Source organism: Poecilia latipinna, unplaced genomic scaffold (assembly GCF_001443285.1).
Source record: "Poecilia latipinna isolate Pla-1442-1.1 unplaced genomic scaffold, P_latipinna-1.0 Scaffold1367, whole genome shotgun sequence".
Classification (NCBI taxonomy): domain Eukaryota; kingdom Metazoa; phylum Chordata; class Actinopteri; order Cyprinodontiformes; family Poeciliidae; genus Poecilia; species Poecilia latipinna.
Genome location: NW_015113983.1, coordinates 167,411 through 178,746, shown reverse-complemented (window position 1 = coordinate 178,746; position 11,336 = coordinate 167,411). Strand labels below are relative to the sequence as shown.

At 41.0% G+C, this 11,336-nt stretch overlaps 1 protein-coding gene and 1 long non-coding RNA gene across 2 annotated transcripts; one reads left to right on the top strand and one right to left on the bottom strand.

The window, feature by feature from the left end:
• Positions 1-1,161: 1,161 nt before the first annotated feature.
• Positions 1,162-5,551, bottom strand: LOC106962075 (stonustoxin subunit alpha-like). The gene has a single exon (XM_015056238.1). The coding sequence runs from the start codon at positions 4,601-4,603 to the stop codon at positions 2,870-2,872; it is 1,734 nt and encodes a 577-aa protein (XP_014911724.1). The 5' UTR covers positions 4,604-5,551; the 3' UTR covers positions 1,162-2,869.
• A 430-nt stretch (positions 5,552-5,981) lies between these two features.
• On the top strand, positions 5,982-11,022 carry LOC106962074 (uncharacterized). The gene is made up of 2 exons (XR_001427894.1): positions 5,982-6,236; positions 9,863-11,022. It is a non-coding gene; the product is annotated as an uncharacterized LOC106962074 (long non-coding RNA).
• Positions 11,023-11,336: the final 314 nt, after the last annotated feature.

Genomic DNA, 11,336 nt, shown 5'->3' with positions numbered 1-11,336 from the left:
GACCCCTGGTGTAAGGTGTATGCATCTTGCTCTGAAAGAAAGTCTTTTATTTTGTCAACATTTACTTTTTCCCCAGTTTCATTTTCAAGATTCTGTTTCAATCTTTGAACACCTCCAAAGCTACCGGGATTAGATGGGTCAAAATAGACCTTTTTCATTAGCAACTCTTCAGCCATTCCCTTGACACTCTTCTGAGCACTTGTTGAGTAATGAGAGAATCAAAAACAACACAGAGAATTTAAGTATTTCAGATTTTTTTGTCTTTATTTATGTTTTAAAAAAAAAAAATTTTTAAAGATCTCACTCCAACAAAACATTGCAAGCAGAAAAGTTTCAAAAGTTGTGATAGTTTTTTATATATAAAACTTGTTGTCTTAGAGGAAAAAAAATTAAATTATCGCACTTTTTAAATGAAAAGACAAACATTGTGGATCACTCTTCTTCTTCACTGGACTGAAGCATTCTGAAACCCACCACAGCTGTTTGAGCAGATCAGAGCTCATGTTCTCATACATGTCAGAAATTGCAGCATGAAAGTGATCATCACACATTAGTTCATGTAAAATTGTCTCTGCAACTATCTTGACTGTCAGGTCGCTTGCTTGAATTTTGTGTTTGGTCAGAAAAAGTTGAATTGCTGGAATGAACTGAGGTACAAATAGTAGAGGCATAATGTTGTGGTAGTTGTCCTGGTAGAATCGCTCCTGAACAGGCTCCAGACATTCGTGCTGTCTCTGGCTAGGGTGTCCGGTTCGGCATCCATTGCACTTTTCTTGTAGGAGCTTTGCAGCAGTGAGGTGCAATAGATGAAGCACAGCGGTTCTCACAGTTCCGATCAACTTAGTAGCAATCCATCAGTTCTTGCTTCACCATCTTGAACATTACCTTGCTCTGGATATGCAGGAGGAGGAGGAGATGGAGGAGGAGGAGATGAAGGAGGGTCAATACTTTTTGAAGATTGGGAATTGCACTCTTGCTGCTCCTCTGGTTCCTCAGGGATGGTCTCAAGAGTTCCACCTACCATCCAGTTTTCAGTTTGAGTTTGCTCTTCTAAAAACTGGGATGGAGAAATAGCCGGAGATGAGGATGAGGAAGAGGATGAGTAGAAGACTGGAGAGGGCGGGTGATAGGGTTCCATGTTGAAGTCTTGAGGTGTGGAGAGAGGGGTGAAGACTCCTTGTGAGACCTTTTTGATAGGGTCCCAGTATGCATCCAAAGTCTGCTGGTTGCCTTTTTTTCTTTCTTTCATGGTAAGTCCAGCTCCCCTGATGAGCAGAAGATGGTCTGTGGCAGGCCTCCCCACTGAAATCCTCTCATTATATAGAGTGGTGAGGGGGTGGGTCCTCAGAGGAGGTTGGCTCTGGAGGCGGAGCTAAAAATCTCAATCTTTTCTTGACAGTTAAAATATCCATCCAAGTGCGGGAGCTTCGAAACAAGTTGGAGATCAGATCTCCAACTTGCCAGATTTTATCTGACCATACCTGAAACGGGACAGCCACCATGGTCCTGAATATTCCTGTGTCTGAATTGAAAGTTTCCAGCACAAACAGGTCACAGGTAGTGTCCGAGTTCATCTCACGGATGCTGGCGCGTAAAAACCAGCGCCCAGATGGAGTAGTTTTGCTTTCCCAGACAGCGCTAAAGATAATCTTACCTTTAGCAAGTTCAGGATCAGAGGGAAAGGGTTGCAGTTTAGCTTGCTTGAAAGGTGGAGGGGAAACTTTAATTTCTCCTTCCTCACCTTCTTCTTTTCCTTCTTCTTGTCTTTCTTTATCATCCTCTGGTTGTGGGGTTGATTTTCTCTTGCGAGGAACTGCCAACCTTAACACTGCCCAGTCGTTGTAGGTCAGATTGCATGTCACTGATGAGGCTGTTAGTTGTTCTTTTTCTTCCTCGAGCTGGTACACAGAGAGTTCTCCGGTTTCATAACGAAAAAGGTATCCCCATTTTCCAGACATTCCATAAGGTTTCAATGACCACTCCTGTTGCAGGACATGGCATGATGGCTTCTGCACTCGGCACAGAAAAAAGGTGGCCTTGCGTGGTGCACCCAATGTGCGGTCTGGGTTCTCATAAACAGAGACTGGTGTCTCACAAAGGAGCGATGTCCCACTGGGTAACACTGTGCGGTGTCGTTTTTTTCCCACGCCGGATGAAGGAGTTTCAGAAGACGCAGGGGGTGATCCAGAGGAATCAGGCGGTGGAGGATGCTTGGAGTCCTGGAAGGTGGGAATCTCGTGCTGAATTGAGGATTCGAATGCTGATGGAGGTAGGATCAGATTTCTATCCAGGAGTGTAGAGGATGAAGCATCAGTGATGAAGCAGGGTCTCGTGATGGTTTGTCCATCTGCAGATGAGGCACATGGCAGTCGATTGGTTTCCTGATGTCTTCTCTTTGGAGGCTTTTCTCTTTTAATGCGAACCATTTTTTTTTCTGTCAGAGCAAAGTGGTTCTTTCTCTCCCAAATGCAACAAGTAGAATGACAGGGCCTCCGAAACATATTTAAAGCAGAAAAACAGAAATCCCACCCCTTTATCTCTATTGGTCCATTCAAACATAAACTAATAAAAGTGGGCTGGGTCACCATTTGATTTAAGAGAAGGTTCCAGAATCCTGTCTGTTTTATATTGATAAGAAATTAATTTAAATCAAAACAGATGTTTTTATAGGATAAGCATTTTATATAAACTTATTAAAACAGATGTTTTATACGATAAGCATTTTATGATGCAGATTTAACAGATGTTCCTGTGCGATAGCATCGATTTATCGATATTTGATTTGGGCGTGGCATTTTAATCCATCAAACTTGATTAATTAAAATTTGACACAAAGTAGTTCCCTTATTTTTCGTCCCAATCAGTGAACTTATTCCTGGGTGGAGGGAGGTGATGTTCTGATGGGATCACTGACTTCATTGGCCGGTCCAACACCTGCTGAGGTCACAGCTCTGCATCTGAACACGTACTCTGTGTTTGGCTGCAGGTGGGTCACTGTGATTTCTCCAGATTTTGGTTCACTCTGTTGTCTCCATCCATCTTGTCCTCTGACACAGAACTCCACAGAGTAGGAGGTGACGCTCTCTGCTCCAAACCTGGGAGGAGAAACCTTCAGAGTCACACTGCTGTGGGTTACATCAGCAGCTGTCACAGTTTCAGGTACTGAAGGAGGCTCAAAGTTCTCATTGATGAGGAAGCCATCTTCATAAAGGTAGATGGTTGGACCTTCATGGTTATCATCAGTTAAACTTGCAGCCAGGAACTTCATCTCCTTGTTCTCCTTGTTGGCTTCTGCAAAATCATGGAAGCGTTTGGCTTTTGTCCACATTTTCTCTGTTATTGCTCTTGAGGAGAACCATTGTTGCTTCTCTATATCGTATGTTCGCTGAGAATCACCATTGAGCTCAGTCTCTGTTGTTGTTGGTTTTTTGCTTTTACAGAAATCTGATAGAAATTCTTCATCGTTTCCCAGTGACATGAACATAAAGCATGCAACATACTTTTTACAGAACATTTCACCATAGATATCATTATGAGATGTCATCAGCTTTGTATTTTTCATCTTGCTAGTCAAAGCATTTAGCATGTAGATTTCTTTCTCTTTACAGTCCATCCACTGGTTCAGGCTTTTGTTGTTGAAAGGAGAAGAAAATCTCTTCTTCAGGATCTCTGCCAGCTCCACCTCTGTTTCTTTTCCTCCTCGGATTGATGGAAGTTTCTCAGTAAGATCCGCTTGGAATTCCAACTTGGTGTTGGAGCACATTTCTTTAAAGTGTTTAAGCTTTTGACCAATCTGTGGAAACTTCGTGGCAATGGCTTTTAGTGCATCATTGCACCTGACATCCAGCTGTTTGAAGTCCTCCAAGAGCCACTGGGCTTCTTGAACTAAGCCTACACTTATTTCTCTGACCAGTTTAGCAGCTGAAGGGTTAAAAACCGTGAGAGGCAACATCCACACCTTCATTGGGACTGCATTTTCTCCATTTGCTCCCAGTAACTGTGGCAGATTTTGATAAACTTGAATGGCATCCTGAAATGTTACAGGAGTTTCTTTAAGAAAAATATCTCCATAAAACTTACAGGTGAATCCCTCTGCAGTTTTTATTTCTTTGCTTGTTGTTTTACCTGAAACAGCAGCTTCTCCTGTAACTTTTGGAATTTTTGAAAGTGCAACTTTAAAGTCTCCCTGAACTTCAGTGACGTTTTCCTTCTCAGAAACATCCCTTTCGAACACAAAGAAAGCCTGTGCTCCATAGAGAATAGCTGTGACTACATGTGTTGCTAGTTCCTTCTCAAAAACCTCAGGATGCTTCATGTTGTCTTCACCAAGATGATCCATAGATAGCTCCTGGATCTTTGTGCTTGCAAGATATGACAGCGTTACTCTGGCTTGGCGGTTGGAGGTCTTGTCATCATTCAGGTATTTGGCAGATCCTGCAATTTCAACAGTTCCGCTTAAGACACTTGCCTTTAGTGATCCTTTAATATCTAGTGATGAATATTTGGCCTCAGTTGATTCAGAGGTACTTATGGCAAAGTTATTAAAGTTCTGTGGCCTTTCTTTCATGTGTTTTAGAAGGTCAGCATGGTCCCACAGTGTCATCCCTGGAAAAAAGCAAAATAACTTAAATTCAGCTCACTGAACATGGGGCAACACTTTTAAATGAAATATGAAAAAAACTAAACCAAATACTAAAAGATGAAGATAAATTTTTATTCTTAATGACGTAAGTTCTTTCAACATATTTGTGTTTCTGTGGGGTTTCCTGCTGTTCTGCACTGTAAATCCAAATTAGTAAAAATTACAAAGCAGCTCATGCTAAGTGATTGTACTAGGACATCTAGTATTTACACACTCAAAAACCAAACAAATCAATCTGTTTACATAAAGTCTTGTGTCCAAGATAATCCATTACTATAAAACAGGCATGGAGTCAAGACCAGTTTTTCTGAGACTAAGGCAGAGGCTGAATATTTAACTTCTGTAAATATTTCAGGACATTGCTTTTTTGTACACCATAAAATGCAAAGATTAAAGGAAAAACTAAGTGACTCCACCAAAACTACTACTTGGTATTAAACTAATAATGGCCATAATAAACTAATATTTAAGTTATTAAATGTAGCCAAACATTAATGTACATTCTCTGAACTGAATTACTCAACTATATTGCACAATAGTCCACATCTTTAGCGTCTTCACAGGTCTGACTATGAAACCAACGGTCCAGAACGCTGCTGCTGGAGTTCTGACTAGAACCAAGAAGATAGAGACACCACCCAGTTCTACATCTACATCCACTGGCTCCCTCCTATATCTTTGACCAGTCCATGGACAAAATGTACAAGTTGTCTGGTGTTTTCATTTTCCCTCTCTTAATATGTGACATTTCTAAAAGGCATATTTAATAATTTTCTCTAGTCAAACTGCAGGTGACCTACCTGCATCTGAACACAAAAGCACTCTTATAAATCAAAGGACCAAATGCCGTCTGGTGGTGTTAAATTTATTTAATTTCCCTTTGGGAATAAAGTTGTTAGAGAATTTTCGGTATTATCATTTTGTTATTACTTTAGTTCACATTCAGTCTATAGATTATTGTGATTTTCTGTTTAAAGTGTTCTCTTCCTTATGTGTGTATGTACTGACCTGGAGGTCAGGACTGTCTGTTTATCTTCATGTGAGACAGTCAAACTCTGTGGTTCTCAGACCTTAAATTCTTCTTGTGTTATCTACCCTTTTCTTAGTTGATAGTTTGACCTAGAGCTGAACTGGGCTCAGACCGTAGATCAGATATCACACCTGGCTGGTTCGTTTAGGTTAGAAGTTTTATGACCTTTGTTGTTCTTCCTTTTGGCTGTTCTGCTTGGACAATAAAACAGGGGCTCACGCGGAAGCAGACCAGAACTCTCTGTGAACGGCCTGGAGAGGCGGTGGCGGAGATTTCTCCTTTTGCAAAAGTTTTGCCTTAAAATTCATATTTGTTGTCTGTGGTTCTTTAATATAGGTTCGAGAAAAAGTACCCATCATTTGGTGCCGAAAACCGGGATCTCTCAACCCCCCGCTGTCAGGCAGAGGAAGACGCGCTGAATCCGTGCACGGCCAGAGTCAACTGGACCTGGAAAGAAAGACCCAGGAAGCAAAATTCTTCGCTGGGCCAGCGACACATGTCCGACTTTGTCTGCCAACGGCGGAGTGACGAGATCCGACTGGACAACCCGAAAACTACAGAAACGTAGCTGAATTTTAAATAAATAATTTTTTTTTAGAGGTTCGAGTATCCTTGTATGATGTCGCTCTGCTAAAACTCTGAGGTTTGAGAATCCTTGTATGATATCGCTCTGCTAAAACTCTATTCGAGGAAACCCCATAAGGGTAACTCCTCATGTATATAGGAAGCTTGTTAATACTGTTCTGTTATTACTGTGCTGATATTGCTGTTTGCTTGCTGCTTTGATGTGTGTGTGTGTGCGTGAAAAAGTAGTGTGAGAGTGATTGGAGGTTTAAATACTGCTCTGTATTTTACCTCATATAAAACGGTGGAGTTAAGCAACAAACCTCTTGTGGATGCAAAGGCAAGATTCTCCCACTCGAAAGAGTTGAAGTGGAGAATACCACAACAAGGTATTTTTAATTGCTGGCCTACTGAAAAGATCTCCAGTTCATAGGACTCCCTAGGAGTCAACGAATCTGGACTAAATTTAAATAAATAAAAATTTTCGAAGCTAAAATTGATTTTAAATAATGGAAAAAGAAATATAAAATAGATGGGAAGCTAAAAATTGATCAATGGCAAACAATTGTGGGAATTTTGGAGAGTAGTGTAGCAAGAAGGAGGATGAGCTGAGGTGTGCTAAATTATGGTTAAAAGCAGCTACAGACCGGAAAGAACAAATTAAAAAGGTTAAAGACAAAAATTCGTAGAAGCAAAGAAAAACCTATTAAGGCTGTGAAAGGATTAGATGTTTTTCACCCTGATGAATTTGGAGGTTTAGAAACCTCTGCCTTTTCCAACGGCTGGACGAAAGGACGCGGAAGAAGCAGAGGCAGAGGAGGTCACAATAGGCGACGACCCCAAAATAACACCCCACAAAATCCACAGCATTTAAATGGCTGTTGGACTTGTGGCAATACTGGCCACTGGTCAAGAAACTGCCCTTCAAAGAATGCTGCACGGGGCAACAGGAGGGGTGATGGAGTGAGGGGACCACAAACTGGAGAAATCCTCAGCATGATCAGACTCTACCACACCCAAACGAAACAAACCATCAAACTAAATTGATGAAATGGTGAACACATGTGCAGCTTGTTACGTAAAAAAATAAATAAATAAATAAAAGAAATTGAATTCCTGTATGAAACTAGTGTATATAAAATAATATTTAATATTACTAAAAATTAGGTTTAAGCCTCACAAGTCAGAAATAATTGCCTTTAGGAAATACTGGTGTTAGTTTGTTTTGTTTTGTTTTTTTCTAGCGTTCCTACACTTTCAAAGAAAAACCAGTTGAGAGACGTCTCACTGAAATAAAAACATGGGAACAACTTCTTTGTATGCTAAAAGTGGAATTATGACTTTCCTGAAGGAGGAGAAGCTGAAAAATAAAAATAATAAAATTCTCCCCAGAGAACAATGTTTAATATATTGTGTCGTAATCAGATTGTAACACCAACTTGGTGAAATGATCCTTTGGCTGTATAACTGGAGGGGTCAGAGGTCAGAGTAAGGTACCGACCTGGATATTATTCCAGCCTCTTGACTCTCTTAGGCCTTTTTGAGAGGAGGGCTGCCCGCTGACCTCACAGTCTGCAGCACTAAGATCGACAAATTTAGAGAAATCCATTGTTCTCTGGTGAGATGTGACTCAGATGAAGTTAACATAAACTTACATTTTACATTTTAAAGGTTAATATATACTACAGCTTTTAACATGTTTCATGTTTATATGTGTTTGAATAAGGAAAGGGTTTATGATTTCTTAAAATGTTGGGTAATAAGTGGCTAAAAACTATGAGATGAAAAGAAAGAAAAGTTATATGGAAAATGTTTGTCAAAAGAAGAAAAAAAAAGACAGAAAGACGAACAAACCCTAATGGACTCTTATTTGCTTCTTTCCTTTTCCTCTGTCTGAGCCTCGCTGCGGTGAGTCTGACCTCCGACCTCAACTCAAACCTGTCCTGCCGATCAGATGACGTCCCTTTTTCATCACCAGCCAATGACAATTGATAAAGAAGCGAAAAAGGACACGATGATTTCTGCCACTTGAAGGCACTAAGATGTCCGCTGATCCTGATTCCTGGACATCTGGGAACAGCCATGCAGCAAACTACTGTATGGAGTCCAGCTGGACGTTTGGACTGGAACTAAATTCATTGGTGGACAACCTGGACATTCACTAAGGGACGGTCTGGACGACTTGTAAATAATCCAACACCAGAGCCAGTTGGACTGACAGGGAGCTGGAGGAGAGGCGGGGGGAGGACCAGCTGCAGCGACGCCAACAGCAGGAGGTGGGGGGGGAAGCAAGACAGTGGAGAGCCGAGATAAGTTATACACACACCACTGTGAGATAAAGAATGTGCTCACTAATCCTGTTTGCATATAGGAATGATCTATCAAGAAAAGAACATTTTAAAGGTTTTTAGGTACGGTGTTCGATAAAATCGTTCATTTTGTACCCGTTAACTCAGTCCTTAACAGAAGGACCAGTGATCCTCTTAGGGCCCACGGGCCATAGGTTGGGAAACTGTGAAGGAAAAAACTGTAATGACTAAAAAGATAAGAAAAAAAAAACTGATAGCGTGAAATGGCTAAATTACACCAACTAAAATTATTACAGATTCAAAGCTAATAATGATTTTCAAATGTTTTATTTACTAGTTTGGAAATAAATTAAACATCTCTAAGTGTTGAAAACAATTGATATTGCAGTGTTGAAATATTATTAAATATTTTGTTGAATTTAACTGAAAGATTTAATTTAGAGTTTAATTCTATAAAGAATTTACAAATCGATTGTTTTTGTGGGATTTTAAGCAACTTGGTAGAAATTAATGGCTACTAAAACTGATGATTGTGAATAAAAGCAACACTTTCTAGATTTCAGTCTAAAACATTTTAATCTAGATTTGATAGTCAATACATTCAAATCCTCTAATTCAAGATTTTTTTTTTTTTTTTGTTTGGTTTACATTAAAGATGGACATTTTTATTTTAGGGAAATTAAATAGAAATGTTGAAAGTTGCTGAGTTTAACAAAGAAAAACAAAAGATAAACCTGCAATTAATAGACGTGTCTGCTAAATTATCTTATATAAACCTGTGAGTTCACCTGAATTAACTACTAATCCTCCCAAAGACTTTATTTGAAGCTTGAGTGATTGTGACACATGGGCAATGCCATGTGTAAAAAGGGGGGAAAAGGGAAAATGGTGAGGTAGTACTATATAACTACTAACTACTAAATTCTTACATAAAAATTTTTTTTTGTTATGAACTTTTGAGTTAACAAATACTGTTAGATGATGATTGATGCTTTTTCTAAATGGGTTGAAATAGTTCCAGCAAAGCATGCAGATGCTTTGATGGTAGCTAAGGCTATCTGCAAAACTATATCCCAACACACGGTATTCCACAGAATGTTTAGATTTAGTGAAGCTCTATATGAGAATCACCCCGACAGCTGATGGTCTAACACCTTTTGAAATAATTCATGGGAGAGCTTACAGATTGCCTCTGTTTGCTCCAGAATACAAAAAGCTGACGAAGAACAGACATTAGCAGATTATATGATCAGGACTCTTAAACTGAAGGAAGTGTCCAGAGCAAAGTTACTGCCTTATGATTTTCTTCCCTCGCAGGAGGCCGCTCCAATCGAGCAAGGTGACTGGGTCTACATAAAGGTCATCAAACGAAAGAACTGGGCGAGTCCACGGTGGGAAGGACCGTTCCAGGTGCTGATGACCACACCAACAGCTGTAAAGATTGCTGAAAGACCCAGCTGGATACATCTCAGTCACTGCAAGCTGCAGAGAGTGTTGGATCCCTAATCCGGAGTAGAGAGGAAGGAGAGCTTTTAGAGCTTCCGGGATACAAAGGGGTCCTACATTTTAGTTGTAGTTCGTCTCAAACCCGGTGAAGAAACGCTAAGATTCTCACTCCTTTAGTTTGGGGGTTCTGACATCTCTGTACGCCGAGCAGCAATGGAGACTCCATATGCCAGATGGATCTTCTACTGCGCTGTGACTGCAGCATGTCTGATGTTTGGAGAAGGAAGCGAGCCTGAGTTCCACCCGCATGACAGCACCAATCTGTGTGGAAGCTGATGAACAGGACTGCTCACGAGGAGAACGAGGTGAACTGCTATGTGTGTGCGCAGCTACCAATCGCCACACACAACTCAGGTCTGCACCCAGGGAGCATCACTGATGACAAACAGATGTGTCTCTATGGCCTGAGCACACAACCACGACTCAGCGTCCCCGTGAAAAGAAGAAAATGCAAATGGTGCAAAAAGGATTTTTCTGTTCTACTTCGGACAGGAGATGCCACAAAAGGACTTTTTGGATCTATGAACTGTTCATACACCTACTGCGACAGACACCGGATCACATCAACTACATTGCCTGCAGGGGTCAAAGGGCGACTCCACACTGCAAAGTCTGGAAGGACAACCCAGACTGTGACAACCTGCTTCTGGAGAGGAGTTTCAACATCACGCATAAGAAAAAGAGGAGACAGGAAACAACACTGTGCAGCTCCATAGTGCCAGGAGATTATGGCTCACGGATGTTGGCAGACTGGTACTTCATATGCGGGAATGAAGCGTACATGTTCTTGCCAAAAAATTGGGGAGGACTGTGTGCTGTGGTTCCTTTGATCAACCCGATTGCGTTCATCAGGAAAGCACAGAATGATCTACACACCCGCTCCAAACGAACAGTTATGTCAGAGGTCAAAAGATGGGGAGGCCTAACAACACATACTGGAGTTCCATGGGAATTCAGGATTTGGAACGGCGGAGAAAAATTCATGCAAAGCCTGTTTCCATGGGTTGATCTAGGAGAGATTCGGGACCACGTTGAGATAAACAGGTACGGATTACTGCGACTCATCAACAGTACACAGCCAATGGCACCTTGAGAGAGCTAACTGAACTGAGAAAGATGATTCTGCAAAACCGTGTTGTACTGGACTTCCTCACTGCCCCTCAGGGAGGGGTCTGCAAAATCATTGGCCCAACGTGCTGAACTTTTGTGCTTGATGAAACAGGAACTGGAAGAACTTAAACATTACATGGAAAGTGGAACACAAGGATCATCTCCTTTTGATTTT